The sequence below is a fragment of the Oncorhynchus mykiss genome, chromosome 11 (assembly GCF_013265735.2).
Source record: "Oncorhynchus mykiss isolate Arlee chromosome 11, USDA_OmykA_1.1, whole genome shotgun sequence".
Lineage (NCBI taxonomy): Eukaryota > Metazoa > Chordata > Actinopteri > Salmoniformes > Salmonidae > Oncorhynchus > Oncorhynchus mykiss.
The window spans coordinates 22,530,887-22,554,839 of record NC_048575.1 but is presented as its reverse complement, the minus strand read 5'-3'; the positions used below and the strand labels follow the sequence as shown (position 1 = coordinate 22,554,839).

Sequence of the window (23,953 nt, the reverse complement as noted above, 5' to 3'; positions counted from 1 at the left end):
CGGTTTGCAACTGCACATGAGGACAAAGATCGTACTTTTTGGAGAAATGTCCTCCAGTCTGATGAAACAAAAATAGAAAGGTTCGGCCATAATGACCATCATTATGTTTGGAGGAAAAAAGGGGAGCCTTGCAAGCCGAAGAACACCATCCCAACCGCGAACCACGGGATTGGCAGCATCATGTTGTGGGGGTGCTTTGCTGCAGGAGGGACTGGTGCACTTCACAAAATAGATGGTATCATGAGGAAGGAAAATGATGTGGATATATTGAAGCAACATCTCAAGTCATCAGTCAGGAAGTTAAAGCTTGGTCGCAAATGGGTCTGGATGGGAGTGGTTGAAAAATGAGTTTTAATGACTCCAACCTAAGCGTATGTAAACTTCCGACTTCAACTGTATTTGGCTAAGGTGTATGTAAACTTCCGACTTCAACTGTACATATACCTTGGTGGAAAGTGCTCTTAGCAAAAGACAAGATATTGATTATACTGTTGCGTTCCCTCAGTTACTTGCCTACAGGATCACTAAGCCCATCACCTAGGCAGTTATCTGTATGAGCTAACTCATATGAATAATTATGAAACATGATTCAGTTTGCAGGTGTATAATGCAATCATAATTCATCTAGGCCAACTTGGTCCATAAATTACAAGTCATATTTTTATATAATTATTTATTTAACTAGGCAAGTCAGTTAAGAGCAAATTCTTATTTACAATGACGGCCTACCAAAAGGCCTCCTGCGGTGACGGGGGATGGGATTAAAAATAAAATAGGACAAAACACACATCACAACAAGAAAGACACCACAACACTACATAAAGAGAGACCTAAGACAACATAGCGTGGCAGCATCACATGGAAACAGCATTGTAGCAACACAACATAGCAACAGCACAAAACATGGTGCAAACATTATTGGGAAAGGGGGATACCTAGTCAGTTGTACAACTTAATGCCTTCAACTGAAATGGGTCTTCCACATTTAAGCCAACCGCTCAGAATCAGAGAGGTGCGGGGGGCTGCCTTGATCAACATCCATGTTTTTGATGATTGGGGAACAGGGGATTCACTGCCATGCCCAGAAGCAGGATTTTTTTTTATCTTGGCACCTCAGGGATTCGATCCAGCAACCTTTCAGTTACTGGCCCAACACTCTAACCACCAGGCTACCTGCCGCCCCTATTGGGCACAGACAACAACACAAAGGGCAAGAAGGTAGAGACAACAATATGTCACGCAAAGCAGCCACATCTGTAAGTATCCATGATTGACTCTTTGAATGAAGAGAGATAAAAATGGTCAAATTTGAGTGTTTTTTGCAGCTCGTTCCAGTCGCTAGCTGCAGCAAACTGAAAAGAGGAGCGACCCAGGGATGTGTGTGCTTTGGGGACCTTTAGAATGTGACTGGCAGAACAGGTGTTGTATGTTGAGGATGAGGGCTGCAGGAGATATCTCAGATAGGGGGAGTGAGGCCTAAGAGGGTTTTATAAACAAGCATCAACCAGTGGGTCTTGCGACAGGTATACAGAGATGACCAGTTTACAGAGGAGTATAGAGTGCAGTGATGTGTCCTATAAGGTGCATTGGTGGCAAATCTGATGGCCAAATGGTAAAGAACATCTAACCGCTCGAGAGCACCCTTACCTGCCGATCTATAAATGACGTCTCCATAGTCTAGCATGGTCATCTGAATCAGGATTAGTTTGGCAGCTGGGGTGAAAGAGGAGCATTTACAATAGAGGAAAAAGCAAGTCTAGATTTAACTTTAGCCTGCAGCTTTGATATATGCTGAGAGAAGGACAGTGTACCGTCTAGCCATACTACCAAGTACTTCTATGAGGTGACTACCTCAAGCTCTAAACCCTCAGAGGTAGAAATCACACTGGTGGGGAGAGGGGCATTCTTCTTACTAAACCACATGACCTTTGTTTTGGAGGTGTTCAGAACAAGGTTAAGGGCAGAAAAAGCTTGTTGGACACTAAGAAAGCGTTGTTGTAGAGCGTTTAACAAACACATACAATCACCGTTGACAAATGTTTACTTAACCAGACTAACATATCTGATCATTTAAATACATCTTGTCAAAAGAAAACAACAAAAGAGGTTACAATTGATTAAAAACAGTAGTCTAGGTTTGTTTTAAGTGCAGAATTAGTGGGCGCCTTTCTTCAGGCCGGAGGATGGTGTGTGTGTCGTTGACGCTCTTCTAGGAGCCGAACTCTATGGTCTCCTCAGTGATAGGTTTGAAGTCGTAGTTCCCTCTTCCGTCCATGTGAAGGTAGTACTGGAGGAAGTTACAAAAAAATTCAAAGGGTATTTCTGGCAGCAAAATGTTTTCAAAGTGTGGTTCCATAACCAGGCAGCCACACCAGTGCACACCATTTACAAAAAATAATGTAGGGTAGATCAGCTTTGATAGTGCAGATAGATTGCATCAATGTAATTAAAGTCCTGTCCTTCCTCTACCCTCAACCTCTCCCATCCATTTCTGATGTCCATCCAGTTTGATTTCTAGTTGCCATATATTTTTTAACTGTGCTGTTCCACAAAAGTTGTGAACCTATATACATTTTACAGACACAGTATATTTACCTTTGTTATCTTGTTGTCATTAGTCCCACCCTTGAGCTCCGCTCAACCCCTCCCATCTATCTCTGAACACCGTTCATACTGGATTCCTAGTTGCCATATATTTTTGAACCGTGCTGTTTCACAAAAGTTCTGAACCTTTCTATTCTTATAGTTTCTATAGATTTTAAATTACAGATGAACATTTTTGGTAAAATTATTATTATATTAGTGATTGATTGACTATGACTTTTCAAAATCCCATAATAGTGCTATCTGCAGAGTTAGCTCCAGGTAAATGTTGCAATTCTTCAGCCATTCCTGGACCTGCGACCAGAAACAAGCTACATATGGACAGTACCAAAACAAATGATCTAATGACTATGTCTCCTTGCAGCTTTCTGCAGAGCCCCCATATATATCTATATACATACAACATTCTCTTGTTTGCAAGAATTTTGTATAATAATTGAAATAAAAACAATTGTGCTATGGAATCGGTACATTGAAAATCACTTCCCAACTTCCTTGCAATCTATATAGCACAGGTGCCAACTTTCTGGTCCTTAAATTAAACTGGTATACTTTTATATTTATCACAATTTTCTTTAACCAATTTTGGTCTTTAATACAAGGCCATACAATGGTTAGTGGGGGTGGAGGAGACAAATGAAAACATGTGCTTAAAGTACTTTACTTCCTCTTTCAAAATGTTTTTTTTAATGAATAATGGTTGACTCAGTCATTTGTAACAAGTTTCAGGGAATTCTTTGTGCATTTTTCCCCATATTCCATCCAGTTTGCTTTATTTTTTATATTATATTACACTGGATCTTTCTTAAATTCCTCCATTTCTTTTTGTTTTTTCCTCTAACTTATTCTGAGCCTCTGTGGTACAGTTTTTATTTCTATCTATCTGTACTGTTAGTCCTTCCATTTCCTTTGTTTGTGTGGACTCCTTGACCTACATTGATTTTGTTTAAGAGATGAGTAGTGAATTGCATGGCCTCTAAAGGAACATTTAAAAGTGTCCCGTACAATAAGGGGATCTGCTGTACCTATGTTACGTTGGAAAAAGTCAGTTATAAATGATTCTGTCCTAGGTAAAAACAAGTTATCATCCAATAGGCTTTGATAAAATTTCCAATATCGTCATCCACATGGAAAGAATAATAATAATGCCAGTTATTTGATGGTGTGACTGCATTCTGTCCCCTATCAACACTTTGTTAATGTTGGTGCCAGAGAGAATGACATAAGTAGTCAGGACGACTAGCTTGATTGAGCCTCCATCGTGTATGTCTCACTAGGTCAGGCTATTTAAGCCTCCATATATCCACTAATTCCAATATATCCATGACATTGGTGATTTCCTTAAGTTCACAAGGTATATAAAACCGTATTATGACCTCCCATCATGGTTCAAAACATTTTAAATCATTCATCTACCTGGAGGATCTGTTTGGACAATTTGCACATTTGGATCAAAATGACTGTTAATGAATATCATCAGCCCTTTTGAAATTGATTGCCCATGGGAGAAATATATTTTGTCCCTCCAGTCCTTTTTTCACACAATTTCATCTACATTTGTAAAAAGGATGAAGCTACAAATTATCTAGTATATATGTATACACACAACTATTATTACAATGTCTTATATAAAATTTGATCAAATTGAATTAGTTTCCTGTAAACAATAGATATTATATTCCTTCGCTTTTAGCCAGGTAAATACTGATATTTTTTTCTTATTATCTGCTTACAATTATAATTGGCTATACTTATTTCACCATAATGAGATACAAGTTTCAAATCTATTTATCATTCTATATGTTCTTAAACTCACCATTAAAAAAACAGTACCAGGGGAACTTTACCAAAACTTTTTGACTGACATGACACAAATGAAACAAAAGCTACATCTTAGAAAACTGCCTGAAGGAGTTTCCCGCTAAAAACTCCCAGATGTATCACAGCAAAACAACATACTGTACACTGACGCATCAGAAGCCATAAAGACCCACGTAACGGTGTTTCCAGAAAGGATGTCATCTTACCTCATGGTGTTTCCACAAAGATTTTCTGTGAGAGACAGTGAACAGACTGATGCCAACCTATGGATAAAGTAACAAACCAGTCATAAGATAAGAGCCAAAAAGATGTGACACAAACACTTGTCAGACCAAATAATTACATGAGGAACTATATGAACTATGCTGCAGACATAACGTGTATGTAAGGTGTGCTGTTATTTATTAAACTGAAGTTGTATAAAGTTGGAAGTAAACACTCAGACCTATCACAGTACATGCTTAGAGTCCAGATTAAAGGCTGAAGGGGGTTGGGGCTATTCGTACCGTTCTGCAGTGACTGTAGATGAAGTCCTCCACATCTACACTCACAGCACTGGTGCACTCATCCAAGATGGCAAACTGAGGTTTGTGGTAGAACAACCTTGCCATCTACAGACAGAGACAAACATCACACATACAAAACAAAGTCAATCACCTTATGATACCCAATTCTGTAATAAACTGAATTAGAATGTGATGTAAGCTTGAGAAAGCTTCGATTAAAAACTGAAGAAAGAATCAAAAAAAGAAAACGTCTTACCGCCATCCTCTGCTTCTCTCCTCCACTGAGGACATCCATCCAGTCCTGCACGGTGTCCCAAGTCCCCTCTCTGTCCAGGATGTGACCTAACTGGACGTTGCCCAGGTACTCCTTCAGCACCTGGTCAGAGATGCCTTTCCTCTTTTGCTCCTCATAGGTGTCAGGGTAGATCACCTGATCCCTCAACGTGCCAATGGGCATGTAGGGTCTCTACATTAAGATGGAAGAGGTCAGGGGCCATGTACGGTCTCTACAATAAGATGGAACAGCCTTCCAGTAGAGCCAATATGGCTGCCAATTTACCAAAACATGGAATAGAATATAGCATTGGTAATATAAGAGACTCAAAATGTCCATTTAGTTACCTGAGGAACATAGAAGAGCTTCCCTCGCTCAGGCTTGGTCAGCTGCCCTCCGAACAGAGGCCAGAGCTATAGAGTCAACAACACACCTAATGTTACCTCCATGGCCTACTGTGCTCTTAAGACACTTGAACCAAAATGTTTGACTTAGTTGCAGTACTTCCATTATTACCAGATCTTCCATTGCCACATCTTATCTTACATAGACAGTCATGTCAGTATGAATAAATAGAACAAGATCATAAAAACAGACAATTCTTCACCTCTCCCAGTACTCTGAAGAGTGAGCTCTTGCCACAGCCATTGGGCCCACACACTAACACGTTGGTACCAGACCGCACCTGAAGAAAGAGAGAGTGAAAGCGAGAGTGTCGGGGAGGGCATATAACCTCATTGTAACATCCAGCGTGGCCCTCCAAACTTTGAATGTCAACACCACTTCAACATCACCCATTAAAGTCTAAGTTGTTTGAGTGTACTTAGGTCCAACTGAATGACTAGACGAGTGGCACACATTTATTGGCGAGGGACTCCAAAGTCATGGTAGCTTTGCCATCTCATAACATCTATTTTGCAAGAGACCTGTGAGTTCTCAGTGAGACTAACCATGCAAAAATAAAAAGGTTAAATAAAATATACAAAGGAAAGAAAGAGATGCCCACTTCAAAGGTCAGGTCCTTGATCAGTACATCTCCATTGGGTGTTGCTAGTGGTGTGTGTTCAAACCTGCAACACCAACACAGTCAGACACGGTTCTTAGTGATGATTCATGCTCAAACCTCAGAAAACACCTTGGCTTTGGACAACTTCAGTGAGGTAAAAGTAAAATATTAAAGTGATTTTATGCAGTCAATATTATGTACAGCAATGCACTTGGGATTGTCACACATACTTGATGATGTGGTCTACGTTGATGATCTGTCCGCTGCCCGGGACCAGTGTGACTCTTTCTACACCTAATGATTCTTTGTTCTGATGGGAGACCATGGTACGCTCGTATTTCCCAGAGTTCAGTTCTTTCAGGACCTTCCTGAGCTCAGTGATACGCATGGTGAACCTGTTGGGAAGGAGAGACAGGCCTATAGCAGAAGACCACCTACACAGCACTTGGGAGTGAAAGCATGAAGAGCCGTGATGGAAGAGTAGAGTGAAGGCATGGAAAGACGGGAGCGATGTCCGTTATGTGGTCTCTGGCTGGAGAAGCCTTCGAATTAAATGTCATCAATTCAAATCGATTCAATGGAATAGGCGATGGGATCACAGTGTTTTGGGAAGAGTGAAGTCTCACCCGGAAAGCCTGGTCATATCTCTGCCAGCCAGTACGATCCTTCCCAGAGCCTGGGCCAGACTCAGCAGCATCCTGCCACTCTGGTAATAGTCTTCCATCAGCTCAGCTTGGGTGCTGTTCATGTGGCGGGGGTCGGACAGGTTGAGGAAGGGCCGACTCACCACCAGGTAGCCCACCACGGTGGCCATGTCTGCAGGGGGGGAAGAGACCCAAGAAGTGACTCATAGCTCTGGTGGGAAACCAATTCTGTATTGAACAATGTTATGTTGACGCCTAGCAAAGCAATAATAATAATAACTTGATGTCTGGACAATGGCAAGTTGACTGACAGCCATGTATCTCTGGCTATGTAACAGAGGACATGATCATAAGCTGTAGGTTTAAAACATCAGATCTTACACTTGGCGACCATGCTGTCTAAAAAGCCCATAGAGAAGCGGAAGAAGATGAACTTATGCAAATGGTCGACCTGAGAAGATAGAAGACAAAAGGTATCACAATATTAGACACTGTAGAGACCGTTCCAACCACAATCAGCAGTAAAGGTATCACAACAATATTAGACACTGTAGAGACAGTTCCAACCACAATCAGCAGTAAAGGTATCACAACATTATTAGACACTGTAGAGACCGTTCCAACCACAATCAGCGGTAAAGGTATCACAACAATATTAGACACTGTCGAGACCTTTCCAACCACAATCAGCAGTAAAGGTAACACAACATTAGACACTGTAGAGACAGTTCCAACCACAATCAGCAGTTTGCCCGTTGAGATGGAAGTGAACGAAGAAATCTTTAATATCCCTCTTACTGACAAAGGACTAATGGTACTTACCAATTTCTTAAATGTTGAATGAATTGTCTGTTTCTCTCTCATATTGCCATTGTAGAAGGCAATCTCCTCACTGTGGCAAAACAGTACATGTTTAACATAAGTTAGTTCTCTTTTTTAAAGAACTCGCTCCTTGACTGAGGATTTATTTAACAGGTTTTACTTTAGTCAGAAAACACTGTATTGCCAATCCATGACAAAGTCAGTGTAGATCCAGGTCTTTACCTGTTGGTGATGAGTCGTGAGTTGACATATCGGTACTCTCCCTCGTAGCGCTGCTCAATGACAGTCATCTTACCGATGGGCTTCCGCAGTCTGGTCAGGAACAGGCCTGAGATCAGCAGGTAGGCCATCATACTCGATGGGCCCTGAGGGAAACAATGACATTACATCCTGTTAAAACCTGAATGGAATCTATTGGATGCCTCTGGAATCGGAGTATATATATTCACCTGGGCTCCGATGGAAGACGTCAGCTTGAAGATGTACAGTCCAATGTCCAAGAGAGGCTAAAGGAGAGATGCAGAAAGTGTACATTTTACACAACGTAGCTTTCTTGATGGCTTGTTTTCAGCAATATTATGATTTACACATGAAGTTAATGATTGACTAAGATGTTCTGCAAATACTATACAAATTCGCACCAGACACCTTGGAACCACACACAAACACAAAGGTAAACAGTAGTAGGTCAACTAGAGTTGACCTAAACAGTGGTTTAGGTCAACTCTACTGTACCTTGCTGAGATTGGAGTAGAGGTCAACCACACTGTTACAAAACTTCTCTACGTCTTGAGTCAGCAGCTGGTCAGCGTTGGCAATGCGGTTATCCAGGTTGCCCATTTTGTAGTACGTGTATCCTCTGGGGATGGCACATGTTGAGTGAATTCATTTGTAGATGGGCTGTTATTTTTTTATTTGTTAGGGACCATGTACAACATACCATTGCACCATATTTAGTTAGATAACTATTTATCTGTAGTCCCTATTGGAATGTATGCGAAAAAGCCAGACATCAAGGTTCTGAGATGAGGCAGTAGACAATGCTTACTTGAGGTACTCGTCGTAGAGATGTTTAGTCAGCCTCTCTCTGAACTTCAGCTTCAGCTCGTTCAGACCCAGCTTCAAGAGGTTATTCACCAAGGCAAACTGGAAATGGACAGTCACAAAACACTCTTTATTACTATCAGAGCTTAATCAAAATACAACCTATTACAGTGTCTGTTCTCCAAGCACAGTATGCATGTGATGAAATCTGGATTTGTTCGTTAAATGGGCAGAGGGACTGTTTAATACAAAACACGCAGAGCAAATTAAATACCAAGTGTCTAGCGAATAAGAAACAGTACATTTGAACAGAAAGTATAGCTTATGTGTATGTACACGAACAACATATTATCCAGTATTTCAGCCAACGTATGAATTAAATATATGGTTATTAATACATTAGTATTGGTAAGTGATGAATTACAGTAGAGAGAGGTTAATCATTTATATTCAGTGTATATTGCCATGTTGATATCAGACCTCTGAGAATTTACACCAAAAGAACAATTATAACACTAAAGAAGTACTGTGGGACTACTGTAGCACATTCAGAAGTCTGGTATTTGTAAACTATTCGTTATACAATCAACTTACTACTGCAATATGAGATTTAAAATCAGACTCAAGTATATCAATTAACATCTAGACTCATGTACATTTTGGATGCGATGAAATACCAAAAACACACTTACAATTGGCATAGCTTTGCAACACTTGAACAAGTAGTTCTTGAAATCGGCGTTGTTGCGAACGATAATTGCACTGCAAACCACAACATGCACAAGAATGAGCAAACATGGGACAGATAGCTATTGTCCGATTGATTCATTTCAACATTAGTGCCAGTGATTAGCCTCTGGCCTCCTTCAGATCTGCTTGTGCTTTACCCAACTCCTCTGCCATGACGGTCATAGTAATTGGCAAGGAAAAGTGGCATTAGCTCAAGCACATAGAGTACATATCCGGTGACAGAGCTAGAAGTCATGGAGAGCGGAGAAAAAGTAACAACCAAACTAATTTAGAAAGATGATTTAGGATCATTCAAATAAGGCCCAGCTAGTGTTTTGCTGCATTGGCCGTGAGATTGTATGGAAGCAGAGCTCTGACATTAAGGATGGTTTGTTATACAAATAGATACACTGGCGTTGGAACAGCCAATGGCAATTAGTCATGTTGAGTTTACAAATGTTATGGCCTGAAAAGCTTAACAAAAAAAAAACTGGTTATCGGTTTTATAGGTTTGGGTTATATGAAAACCATCACGTGGTGGAGAGTTACCCAAGGTATGACAGCAACGTAGGAATAACAGATTGCGATCTCTGCTAATGACACCACTGTGGGAGATTGAAAGACAGCAATCAATTCCTGAGCAGGAAAATAAATACTGTTTGATATGGGGCTGGTTTCCCAGACCCAGACGAAGCCTAGTCTTGGAGTAAAGAGCACTACAATTATTATCTCCATTGAACATGCGTCTTATTCCAGTACTAAGCTGAACCTGTGTATGGGGAACCAGACCATAATATTTTAACCCTTTCAACACTTCCACCACCAAACTCATTGGCTATCATGATCTGGTTAACAGTCATAGTGAAGCAGCCTAACAAGTCACATGGAAAGTCAGTGTTCTAACTGTAGAACTGGTATTAGAACACTATTATAGCTCTATGGTTCTAACCTTTCAATCATGGTTCCGTTCTGGATCATCCATACGTCACAGTATGTCCGGGTCACCAGCATAGCAGCGATGAAGAGAAGGTATCCAGTCTGGGTTGATAACAATGGAGGGAACGGAGAAGTGGTGCAGGACAGGTGGGGAACAGACAACACCAGATGAGCAAATCCCTCAGATTAAACAATACAATGTTCATAAACAAGTCAATCTCATGTTGTAATTGTAAGTAATGTGTGCAAACTATTTTTTTTTTTAAATGAGTAAAACATGGCAGTTCAAATGTAGAATGAGCCTGTCCTTAACTAACAGCATGACCAGTATTTCCGTCTTATTAGAGTTAATTGAGTTCAATAGAGGATCAACTCTGATACACCCAACAGATGTCATCGCAACCTTGGCTTATCAAACAAACCTGATCAGTATGTAAGGTCAATGTCTAAGCTCCATGGTTTTGTAGAACACACAAGTTTAGACAATATTGTAGAACATTTTGAGACACGCACGCATAGAGAAAGAGATAAGTTGTGGGGTAAAAGTGATGCAATGAAGGAACACATATCCATCTTTACAAGGCAAGGGTATCGCCTGTTCCCACAGATATTGATTACTTCAAGGTTCAATGCTTATCATGATGTGACGCAACAGAACATACATTTACAAAGACATCCACTTAATATTATTATTCAGATTACATAATAATGGCCCTATAATAAGCCATTGGGAAATACTAAGATCTTGTTTTTTTGCTCAATATGTGCAATTGTTGACCGTATTTTCTGTAACAAAACAACCCAACCACTAGGCTCACCTCTTTGCAGAACCATCGAGGCACCATGATCCGGAGGATCTTGCTGATTCTGAGGAAGAAGACATAGTCCACCGCCGCCCGGTCTTTCTTAGCTGCTTTGTCCTGCACAAATAGAGCCAAAGCAGTTGTTGGGGACAAATGTGACAATGACATGTAGTTGGATATTTGATACATTTGTTGATGCACTTACATACTTACTTCATTGCTCAACACCAGTTCTGAGCCCCCTTTTGTACTGTAAAAGACATAGGGCACATAGTCAGATACAATGTTCCAACAGACATGTGGGACATCAGGATAGCAACACAGTACCAAGGTAACATTAGTTTCATCATGACCATAATAAACCAAGTGTATGTTGTGTAGGCTAAACTAAGGTCACAAGGAGTCTTGACACAGCATTTAACCTGAAATGAATTAGCAATTTGTAACTGTCCAATGAACTTTCAATATACTACTGACAGGCAGCATGCTGCTAATAAGCGTCATTGTATCTTGCGGGAAAACTGACAGTGTTGTCTTTGTTACTTTGTAGCCAAATATAGCAACATTTGCCCCAATTATCCTGCTGACCCAGGCTATGAAGACCTATATATATACTGTTTGCAAATGAGAACGGAGACTTACATCAGAGATATAATAACACATAATTTGGTGGTAGGGGCACTTTTACCTTTATTTAACTAGGCAAGTCATTTAAGAAAAAATTCTTATTTTCAATGATGGTCTAGGAACAGTGGGTTAACTGCCTTGTTCAGGGGAAGAACAACAGATTTGCACCTTGTCAGCTCTGGGATATGAACTTGCAACCTTTTGGTTACTAGTCCAACGCTCTAAACACTAGGCTACCCTGCCACGTCATTTGCATCAACCCTTGTCTCTTATGGATAACCGCAATATTATATAACTGCAATACATCACTGACTTTCAGATCTGTCAAATTGGACATTCAAGAATTCTGTCTAACTTGGATTGCTGGCCACAAGTTCTGTGATAAGAGAAAACACCAAGGTAAAATTAGTTTTATATTGGATATTCGGACTTCAATAGGTCTTACACAAAGTGTGCCATGACTATAAAAATTATATATATTCTGAAAAGGGGAGGATGGAGAACAATCCACATAATTTTTGGTTTGAAATGTTGATATTTTTTCGAAAATAACTAACTGCTTTTGGGATTGTCTCTTTCTCTTAAAGAGGCAGGTTGTTGGGGTGGGATCAGCCATTCACTCTGGCTGCAACACCACATGCAGTGATTAGGTCCACCTTAAAATAAGCTTTTGAACATTGAAAAGCCCCCCTAAAAATATTAATAATCCACCAAAAAAAATCATAATTACATTTCAACTACTACAAAAAACAGGTATTTTTCTCTTTCATTTGGAATATGTCATTTTCATAGTCATGGCACGTTTTTGTAAGAACTATTGAAGATTGAAAGTGGAAAAAAATTATAATAAATACAAATGAACTGGATTTTTGTCCATTCTCCCCTGATTCAGAACATAACCATTTTCATAATCATGACACGCTCTGTGTAAGATCTATTGAAGATTGAAATCTGGAATCTGATTTTTTTTATAACAACAAAAGGTTGAGTGGATTGTTCTCCATCCACCCCTGATTCAGAATATAACATTTTCATAGTCATGGCATAATTAGTTCAATATAGAGAAAAAAAGAATATCCACTGAATATCCAATACAAAACTCATTTTACCTCAGTCAAGAACCGGTGGCATGGGCACTCTAGCAATGCACAATTAAAGTACAACCAAGATTATAATTTGTTCAGCAACATACCCGCTTGACTTGCCTCCTCTTCTTCTTTGCTTCAGGATGCATAAAGCGAGTAAGACTCCCCCAGCTATCGAGGAGTTTTTAGCTGTAAAATATTTACTGACGGCTGCCATGTTTTCTAGAGTACCAGCTGAGCCGCAGAGTTGGCAACTATATTTCAAGGAAAGTAGCTGTAGGCTGCTCCATTTGTAGCCTCTCTGCCAAGTCCCCAACAACCGGATGTTCCGGTTGCAGGGGAAATAGAAAGAGAGCCTGTGAAGTGAATTCCGCTTTTGAATATTAACAAGGTGACACCAAAGACAGTACAGTACGAAGATAGGCTGCAACTGCTTCTCTAATAGAAATCCCAGATCACACTTATAGTCTCAAGTAGAAACACATAAAAACGGGTCTAAAACTCATCTCGAGCCAAACTGAGCATGTGCAGGCCTTCATATCAAAGGCACTCGTTCGCTATAAATCTGTTTTTGACAAAAATGAAAACGTGTCAGTTTGTCACTTTCACTAGGTTATATAGTAATAACATGTTCAACTACTTAGAGTTGCACTATGCAGGAATCTCTCCGCTATTTCTTGGTTTCTAACATTCTAATAGTTTGCCTATTTTCAGTTTATGTGACAAAACAAACAAGCATAGTGTAGATAATCATTGTACCATCTAAACCGCTGTGAAACATGATTTCCATAACCAAAAAGATTGTATTTTCAGCTGTTTGAAGCAGGTGTATAAAACCGAGAGCAAAAGATGCAAAGACAAAACTTAAAAACGGGAAGCATAGAAATAGCACACATAGAACAGATATATTGCTTCTTAGACTGGCTTTCAATGAGAATCACAGATCTGTAACTCACATTTCTATGTGAATTTTGTCAGTCCACCCAAAAAGTTACATATTGCAGCTTTAAGACATATGCTAGAATCTAGGTTATGCCTTTAGATTTCGAGAAAATGAACAACTAAGGAAGGCATTTTCACTTCTCTCATTGACTTCTCAAATTCCAAACCCCCCGCCTAGTCTGTTTGGTCGGTTTCACAAGCGTTGACGGAAGTCTCACGATGTTGCGCCTCTGGGTTTAGAAACTCTGTGGTAACACTCCATCTTAACTCCTCCTCCACATTAACTGGATTGGTTGAACAGTGCAGAAGAGAACCTCCCCTGACAGATTTTTTTCTTCTTGACAAGACCAGTATGTAGGGCAGTGGTCACCAACCATTTCTGAGTCGAAATGCAAGCCGAGATCTACAGCTCAGATTGTTTTTTAAATATGACTTAAAAAAACGCAAGCCTATGCAACATTAACCACTTAAAAGCAGTTCTGCAGCAATGAGGTTTGTGCAGGTGGCTATAGGCTCAATACATGTTGTTCTTTTCAGACCATTTCAAAATTATAATTAAAAAATGTAGTTATCTGATCACACTGGTAATAATTTGTATTTACTTGTGAGGAACAGCTGAGTGAGTGGGATATCTTTTATTTAAAAGAATTACTGGACTGATGGCTTTTTTTTACCAGATTGATGGAGGGAGCACCGTGCCTCACCCGACTCACCATCTCTCCACTCTCCCTCCCTCCCTCCGCTGAGAATAGGGGACACAGTAACAGAGTTTCTAAACCCAGAGGAGCAACATCGCAAGACTTCCGGGAAGACTAGGCCGGGGTTTGGGGTTAGAGAAGCACTCAGTTCTGCAACCTCAGGTGTCTTGGGAGGGCAGCTCCTGCTCAGCCCAGTCCAAGCTCTTCTCTGTCCTGGCACCCCAATGGTGGAATCAGCTTCCTCCTGAAGCTAGGACAGCAGAGTCCCTGCCCATCTTCCAAAAACATCTGAAACCCTACCTCTTCAAACTGTCTCTTAAATAATCCTCTTCCTCACTTCAAACCCCCCCCCCCCCAAAAAAAAAACACTTAACCAGCACTTGCAGTTTTTGCCCATCTTCATACTGTACTGTCTTCGACACAGTCTTCCAGCTGATGGTGAAACTCAAGTTGGACTGCATTATTTCTGCCTCATGCACCAATTCATGTTGTTACTCCTATGACCAGAGAGATTGAAATATTCCTAGATATAAAAAAGACACAAGCCACTAATAATAACAACGCAACACTTTGCATATTTACATATTCATTGTAGCTGCAGTGCTGGTTGTAGCATGAGTGGAAGTAGGGAGAATGTGCATTTTATGGCTTATAAAAGTGTTGAACAAAGTGTTGACAGTAATGAATAACAATTTCAACGTGAACTTACTCATCAAAATAGCAGCTCTTTGCTGTCTTCGTTGAGTCTCTCTCAGGTCATTGTATGAACGTTTTTAAATCTCACAGTATCAACTTTGTTGTGTGTTTGAGGTGAGGCTTCTTTTTACAGTCTGTGGCTCGAGGAAACCAAGCAGACACGGTGATCTGAGCTATCTGATTGGCTAGCGGCAGGCCCATAAGTGCACTTGATTCTACATTCAGACACATGAAATTGTTCAAAATGGGAACACTTTGCCTTCCTGGCGCTAGGGCTGCTGAATCAAGTGCGCCTACCACCAACAGCACTAGGGCTGCTGAATCAAGTGCGCCTACCACCAACAGCACTAGGGCTGCTGAATCAAGTGCACCTACCACCAACAGCACTAGGGCTGCTGAATCAAGTGCACCTACCACCAACAGCACTAGGGCTGCTGAATCAAGTGCGCCTACCACCAACAGCACTAGGGCTGCTGAATCAAGTGCGCCTACCACCAACAGCACTAGGGCTGCTGAATCAAGTGCCCCTACCACCAACAGCACTAGGGCTGCTGAATCAAGTGCCCCTACCACCAACAGCACCAGGGTTGCTGAATCAAGTGCACCTACCACCAACAGCACTAGGGCTGCTGAATCAAGTGCCTCTACCACCAACAGCACTAGGGCTGCTGAATCAAGTGCCCCTACCACCAACAGCACTAGGGCTGCTGAATCAAGTGCACCTACCACCAACAACACTAGGGCTGCTGAATCAAGTGCCCCTACCACCAACAGCACTAGGGCTGCTGAATCAAGTGCACCTACCACCAACAGCACTAGGGCTGCTGAATCAAGTGCACCTACCACCAACAGCACTAGGGCTGCTGAATCAAGTGCCCCTACCACCAACAGCACTAGGGTTGCTGAATCAAGTGCCCCTACCACCAACAACACTAGGGCTGCTGAATCAAATGCCCCATACCACCAACAGCACTAGGGCTGCTGAATCAAGTGCCCCTACCACCAACAGCACTAGGGCTGCTGAATCAAGTGCCCCTACCACCAACAGCACTAGGGCTGCTGAATCATGTGCCCCTACCACCAACAACACTAGGGCTGCTGAATCAAGTGCCCCTACCACCAACAGCACTAGGGCTGCTGAATCAAGTGCCCCTACCACCAACAGCACTAGGGCTGCTGAATCAAGTGCCCCTACCACCAACAGCACTAGGGCTGCTGAATCAAGTGCCCCTACCACCAACAGCACTAGGGCTGCTGAATCAAGTGCCCCTACCACCAACAGTACTAGGCCTGCTGAATCAAGTGCCCCTACCACCAACAGCACTAGGGCTGCTGAATCAAGTGCCCCTACCACCAACAGCACTAGGCCTGCTGAATCAAGTGCCCCTACCACCAACAGCGCTAGGGCTGCTGAATCAAGTGCACCTACCACCAACAGCACTAGGGCTGCTGAATCAAGTGCCCCTACCACCAACAGCACTAGGGCTGCTGAATCAAGTGCCCCTACCACCAACAGCACTAGGGCTGCTGAATCAAGTGCCCCTACCACCAACAGCACTAGGGCTGCTGAATCAAGTGCCCCTACCACCAACAGCACTAGGGCTGCTGAATCAAGTGCCCCTACCACCAACAACGCGAAACAAGTACAAAAAATAGGAACGCAAGGCTTTATTGTTGTTTTTTTTACAGAAATGTTTGGTGATGGACTAGGAATGGCGATCGTCCGGTTGGTAACCACTGATGTAGAGGGTCTAGTTTCAAATGTTTCTTTCATGCCTGCTACATTAGGTTACTCCGTTTGTCAATAGAATTTGCTAGATGAGGTCATGATGTAATACGTATATTTGCCCAAGTGCATAATTTTTTTTATTTTTGTCCTTTAAAATAACATCAAATTGATCAGAAATACAGTGTAGACATTACTAATGTAAATGACTATTGACGATTTTTAATGGAATATCTACATATGCATACAGAGGCCCATTATCAGCAAGCATCACTCCTGTGTTCCAATGGCACATTGTGTTAGCTAATCCAAGTTTATCATTTAAAGCTAATTGATCATTAGAAAACCCTTTTGCAATTATGTTAGCACAGCTGAAAACTGTTGTCCTGATTAAAGAAGCAATTAGACTAGTTGAGTATCTGGAGCTTCAGCATTTGTGGGTTCAGTTACAGGCTCAAAATGGCCAGAAACAAAGAACTTTCTTCTGAAACTCATCAGCCTATTCTTGTTCTGAGAAATGAAGGCTATTCCATGCGAGAAATTGCCAAGAAACGGAAGATCTCGTACAACGCTGTGTTCTACTCCCTTCACAGAACAGCGCAAACTGTCTCTAACCAGAATAGAAAGAGGAGTGGGAGGCCCCGGTGCACAACTGAGCAAGAGGACAAATAAGTTAGAGTGTCTAATTTGAGAAACAGACGCCTCACAAGTCATCAACTGGCAGCTTCATTAAATAGTACCCACAAAAGACTCAATGTCTAAATGTCAACACTGAAGAGTCGAGTCCGGGATGCTGGCCTTCTAGGCAGATTTGCTTAGAAAAAGCCATATCTCAGACTGGCCAATAAAAAGAAAAGATTAAGAATGGAAAAAGAACACAGACACTGGACAGAGGAAGATTGGAAAAAAGTGTAATGAACAGACAAATCTAAGTTTGTGTTCGGATCACAAAGAACATTTGTGAGACAGAAAAAATTAAAATATGCTGGAAGAGTGCTTGATGCCATCTGTCAAGCATGGTGGAGGCCATCTGGTGGTGCTTTGGTGTTGGTAAAGTGTGAGATTTGTACAGGGTAAAATGGATCTTGAAGAAGGAAAGGCTATCCCTCCATTTCGCAATGCCATACCATACAAACCCTGTGGACGGAGCTGAAATGGAGCCAATTTCCTCCTACAACAGGATTATGACCCAAAGTACAGCTTCAAACTATGCAAGAACTATTTAGGGAAGAAGCAGTCAGCTGGTATTCTGTCTATAATGTAATGGCCCTATTGAGCTGTTGTGGGAGCAGCTTGACTGTAAGAAGTGCCCATCAAGCCAATCCAACTTGTGGGAGGTGCTTCAGGAAGCATAGAGTGAAATCTCTTCAGAATACCTCAACAAATTGACAACTAGAACGCCAAAGGTCTGCAAGGCTGTAATTGCTGCAAATGGAGGATTCTTAGACGAAAGCAAAGTTTGAAGGACACAATTATTATTTCAATTCAAAATCATTATTTATAACCTTGTCAACGTCTTGACTATATTTCCTATTCATTTTGCAACTAATTTAATGTATGTTTTCATGGCAAAACAAGGACATTCTGCTGTTTTAAAGCTCATTTCCTGCAATTCTACACATTTTGCCATTGGGCAGATGGAAAGGTTTGCTGTTATATAGTAATTGTACAGGGAAAACTCACTTTTAAAAGTTAATATTTTGTTAACTCATACCCAAATAATGTTGTTGACTCATCCCATACTCGTATTTGAGGTCAGTGCATACATTGGAGAAAAAAAATGTAAAAGAATGCTTGCTATTTCCTCATAGAGGATGATGTCATCGTCCTGAGGAGGATGAGCTGGCCAATCAGCGGTCTACATGCGTTCATATTTTTAATGACAGGTATATGCCAGTGGCGGTTAAGATGAGGGAGGACAATGATTTTTTTTATGAGCATGGCCTTTTTTCTATTACAGCATATTGGATGACTGTCATTCAAATTCCATTCACCGAGCTCAATGTAACATCGATAGGTTTAGGCTACTACATGATACAACATTTTTCCCTATACCCATCATGAGGTTGCTACAACCTAGCCTATGAATGAAAGTTTACAAAGTAATTTGAGAAATAAAGGCTGCATCTGGCTGATCTAGGGTGTAATCATCAGTCCAACAGTTGCAAGTCAGAGATTGGACAAATTCAGGTGTTTATCACCATTTCGTCTGTTTGCTTCTGTTTAAGAAACATTTCTCAACAGAATTAGCGGAATGAATTTACCCCCGATCAGATGCAAACACAGGTCACTATCATAGAAGCCACATACAGAGAGTGGAGAGAAGAGAGAGCTGGGGAAAGAATGGAGAGTGGAGAGAAGAGAGAGGTAGGGGAGAGAGGCGGGGGAGAGAGTAGAGAGTGAAGAGAGGTGGGGGAAGGGTCGCAAGTGACAGGTGCACTCAAGCAGCAGCAGGTGGAGGCGGAGGCACAGAGAGGGAGCAGTCCAGCAGAACTCAGCCAGGCGGCCACATACACACAAACAGGGAAGTCGCAAAATCAACCCAAAGTCGCTGTGGCAGACTTACAGTAACACTGTATACTCTTTTACCAATAAAAGTTCCTGGAGGGCTCTGAAAACCTTAGAAATCTAGCGACGACGTCCCTATGTTGGCAAAACTGGTTTTAGGGCGGACGTCACTGGAAACGGTGCATTGCTGCCCACTACTGGATGCGGGAAATAAAAAAGAGGGGCAATAAACTAAAACTTTGAATCTGCTCAAAAATCCGAAAACAAAACACAAAACAAAAACAAAAATCATCAAAATACACTCAGAGCACTTTACACTTTTTCAAACAAGCATTTCAGAGCTGGCTACAATTTCAATTTCATCCCCCTGAAAAGATAGAATAAATATTACAACAAATATTATGGCTGAAATCAAATGTGCTGGTTGATAAAATACCAGTATTTATGGGAAAGAAGTTTGAAAAGGGTATTTTGTTCTTAAATTATATTGTAAATTAGAAGGGTAGAGTTATGTTCTTCATGGAGTCATCACAATTGTACGGAAATGTCTGCTCAATCCAAGAGTACAACCAATTGATTACTGCATTGTCCCAAAAATGTTGGAGGCGGGTGGCAGCAGGAGGAGGCAAGGAACTGGTCTGCCTGCCCAATATAAAGGATCGAAACTGGCAGAGGAATAAAAATAGTTTAAATTGGAAAGTATACCAGTTTCATTTGAGGACCAGGATATTGACAACTGTGCCATACAGATTGCAAAATAGTTGTGAAGAGATTTCTGATGTACCGATTCCATGGTACAGGGTGTGTTAGTTGATATATAAAACAACACAAGATTAAAGACTTCGTGCTTTTCAGCTAAACTTATTATGTAGAATTCTTGCCACCAACAAAATGTTGAATATTTGGGGCATAAAATCATCGAAGCTCTGCAGATTTTGTTGTGAGGATACAGAATCAATAGACCATTTGTTTTGGTATTGCCCTCAGGTAGCCTGTTTCTGGTCTCAGGTTCAGGAATGGCTGAAAATGCATAGCATTGATCTAAAATTGACCCTAGAAATAGTACTGTTAGGAGATCTGGAGATACCGGGTCAGTCAATTACTAATATACTAATACTCTTAGTAAAAGTATTTATCTTCAACTCACAATCTGGGGATTCTATTCTATTAGATAGGTTGAAATTGTATGTTAAACATCACAGCATAGTTGAAAGTTATGTGTTGCGTAGAAACCCAAAGTGGATGGCAAGCAGAGATAGATGGGATGGGCTGAGGGAAGCTGAGGGTTGTTATGTGGAATTGGAGACAAGTGGGAGTGGAGTTGTTGTGTGAGAGATAGAATGATGGTCAAAGATAAAAGTAAAAAAATATATAAAAAAATAGTTTAAAAAACACATAATAAAAAGTACATTTGAATGACACCGAGTGGCAGTGTTTTTACAACGAATGCCGGTTTGCCTGAGGCTGATGCCGTGCAGGTGTTTGTACACATGCATATACACACACTCTCATTCAAATAAACACATACAAGAACACACACATACATGTAATAGTGCCAGACACGCACACAAACATATACAGTTGGGATTGCTGTTATGATTTTAATTGTCCTTGATGTCCTTTGTTTTATATTAATTTAAACAAATGTTTTTTTGCATTGTTGTTTGCTGTTTTCTTCTGTCTTTTCCTTTTTTCTTTTAGTCCATTCTCTTGGTTGTTGGTGCATTGGGGGGTTCTTGGGGGTGGGGAATGGAATTAATTGTATTTTTGATTTTATTTTCTTCCTGGGGGGGACTGTGGGAGGGGTCTCGAATGGTTGAGGGACAGCTATTGGGGAACCGTGGGGGGAGCTTGGAGGGTTCGGGTTCACCTTTTTTGGCCTGGTGGTAGATCGGTCAACATGCCCTTGAGTTGGGCATTGACCCTGGGTGCTTCTGTGTGTCGCTCTGAATGGGAATCTGTTGGACGACTGGTATGATGTAGTTATTGAGCGGCTTCACTACAAGTATATTATTGTATGTTTCGAATATTCAATAAATAATATATATATATATTTTTTTTTATAAAATAAAATCCACTCAGAGCTCTACTCAGATCCAGTGACCTGAGAGGATGCTGCTGCAGTCAGTCCACCATGCAGCTCCTCACCCATTACATCCTTCATTCTCAAGAAGCGTTCAGCTGCAGATACAATGATATTGATCTTTCTTGAGTTCTTATCCACTTATCCACTCCTGCAGTGCAGTTCCTCACCATAGCAATAAATGCCCTAAAATCTACTTTCTTCAAGGGTACCTGGGTCCTGCACCTTGCGAATGGCACCCACGGCACCCACGGCACTGGAATGTGGTGTCTCCATGGCAACAGAAGCACTAGAATATTCTTTAACTTTTCTCGCTGGCTTGGCATAAGAGACAGGCACACTGAACAGCCTCTTTCACCCTTCAAAAAACAGTAACACGTTCTCACTATCTTCTTTCCATTGAACATACGCGTCAATCGTCGAGCCCCAACTACTCCAGGAATTTTCATCTTCTCAACCCCGACTACCACAGAGATTTTTTTTAAACATTTACCCAAGTAGTATTTTACTGGGTGACTTTCACTTTTACCCAAGTCATTTTCTATTAAGGCATCTTCCACAGAGACTCCAGAAATCACGTCCTTGATTGGTGCCCTTGATTCTGGTGAGGCGCAACGTGTTTTCCTTTTGTTCTGCCATAAAGAAATTACACCTCTGGTCACCCTCCCAGATTCCACAGTACCCAACACTTTCTTCACCATGTTGGTAACATCAAACGGATCTCCAAGGTAAATCTTCATATCCCCGAACTGCACTCCTACTACTTTAAACGTGTTAACCCTCGCAAGGCTGCAGGCCCAGATGGCATCCCCAGCCGCGCCCTCAGAGCATGCGCAGACCAGCTGGCCGGTGTGTTTACGGACATATTCAATCAATCCCTATACCAGTCTGCTGTTCCCACATGCTTCAAGAGGGCCACCATTGTTCCTGTTCCCAAGAAAGCTAAGGTAACTGAGCTAAATGACTACCGCCCCGTAGCACTCACATCCGTCATCATGAAGTGCTTTGAGAGACTAGTCAAGGACCATATCACCTCCACCCTACCTGACACCCTAGACCCACTCCAATTTGCTTACCGCCCAAATAGGTCCACAGACGATGCAATCTCAACCACACTGCACACTGCCCTAACCCATCTGGACAAGAGGAATACCTATGTGAGAATGCTGTTCATCGACTACAGCTCGGCATTCAACACCATAGTACCCTCCAAGCTCGTCATCAAGCTCGAGACCCTGGGTCTCGACCCCGCCCTGTGCAACTGGGTACTGGACTTCCTGACGGGCCGCCCCCAGGTGGTGAGGGTAGGCAACAACATCTCCTCCCCGCTGATCCTCAACACTGGGGCCCCACAAGGTTGCGTTCTGAGCCCTCTCCTGTACTCCCTGTTCACCCACGACTGCGTGGCCACGCACGCCTCCAACTCAATCATCAAGTTTGCGGACGACACAACAGTGGTAGGCTTGATTACCAACAACGATGAGACGGCCTACAGGGAGGAGGTGAGGGCCCTCGGAGTGTGGTGTCAGGAAAACAACCTCACACTCAACGTCAACAAAACTAAGGAGATGATTGTGGACTTCAGGAAACAGCAGAGGGAACACCCCCCTATCCACATCGATGGAACAGTAGTGGAGAGGGTAGCAAGTTTTAAGTTCCTCGGCATACACATCACAGACAAACTGAATTGGTCCACTCACACAGACAGCATCGTGAAGAAGGCGCAGCAGCGCCTCTTCAACCTCAGGAGGCTGAAGAAATTCGGCTTGTCACCAAAAGCACTCACAAACTTCTACAGATGCACAATCGAGAGCATCCTGGCGGGCTGTATCACCGCCTGGTATGGCAACTGCACCGCCCTCAACCGTAAGGCTCTCCAGAGGGTAGTGAGGTCTGCACAATGCATCACCGGGGGCAAACTACCTGCCCTCCAGGACACCTACACCACCCGATGTCACAGGAAGGCCATAAAGATCATCAAGGACATCAACCACCCGAGCCACTGCCTGTTCACCCCGCTATCATCCAGAAGGCGAGGTCAGTACAGGTGCATCAAAGCTGGGACCGAGAGACTGAAAAACAGCTTCTATCTCAAGGCCATCAGACTGTTAAACAGCCACCACTAACACTGAGTGGCTGCTGCCAACACACTGACACTGACTCAACTCCAGCCACTTTAATAATGGGAATTGATGGGAAATGATGTAAATATATCACTAGCCACTTTAAACAATGCTACCTTATATAAATGTTACTTACCCTACATTATTCATCTCATATGCATACGTATATACTGTACTCTATATCATCGACGGTATCCTTATGTAATACATGTATCACTAGCCACTTTATACTATACTATGCCACTTTGTTTACATACTCATCTCATTTGTACATAC

General features: G+C 41.8%; 1 protein-coding gene across 1 annotated transcript; it reads right to left on the bottom strand.

The window, feature by feature from the left end:
• Positions 1–656: 656 nt before the first annotated feature.
• Positions 657–13,241, bottom strand: LOC110535485 (ATP-binding cassette sub-family D member 3). Its single transcript, XM_021620509.2, has 20 exons — positions 13,009–13,241; positions 11,403–11,439; positions 11,205–11,306; positions 10,400–10,488; positions 9,414–9,483; positions 8,726–8,823; positions 8,413–8,536; positions 8,127–8,183; positions 7,900–8,042; positions 7,678–7,747; positions 7,237–7,306; positions 6,838–7,027; positions 6,442–6,606; positions 6,212–6,275; positions 5,813–5,890; positions 5,553–5,618; positions 5,188–5,397; positions 4,932–5,036; positions 4,632–4,688; positions 657–2,287 (listed from the first exon to the last, which is right to left on the bottom strand). The coding sequence occupies exons 1-20, from the start codon at positions 13,116–13,118 to the stop codon at positions 2,210–2,212; spliced, it is 1,983 nt and encodes a 660-aa protein (XP_021476184.2). The 5' UTR covers positions 13,119–13,241; the 3' UTR covers positions 657–2,209.
• Positions 13,242–23,953: the final 10,712 nt, after the last annotated feature.

What these genes read in the sequence shown, in the direction of transcription:
- LOC110535485 (XM_021620509.2), bottom strand. Translation starts at nt 13,118, where the DNA reads ATGGCAGCCGTCAGTAAATATTTTACAGCTAAAAACTCCTCGATAGCT. An exon ending in CTCTACGACGAGTACCTCAA is followed by an intron (nt 8,537 to 8,725) that starts GTAAGCATTGTC and finishes TGCCATCCCCAG; the next exon opens with AGGATACACGTACTACAAAA. An exon ending in TCAAGGACCTGACCTTTGAA is followed by an intron (nt 5,891 to 6,211) that starts GTGGGCATCTCT and finishes CTCTTTCTTCAG; the next exon opens with GTGCGGTCTGGTACCAACGT.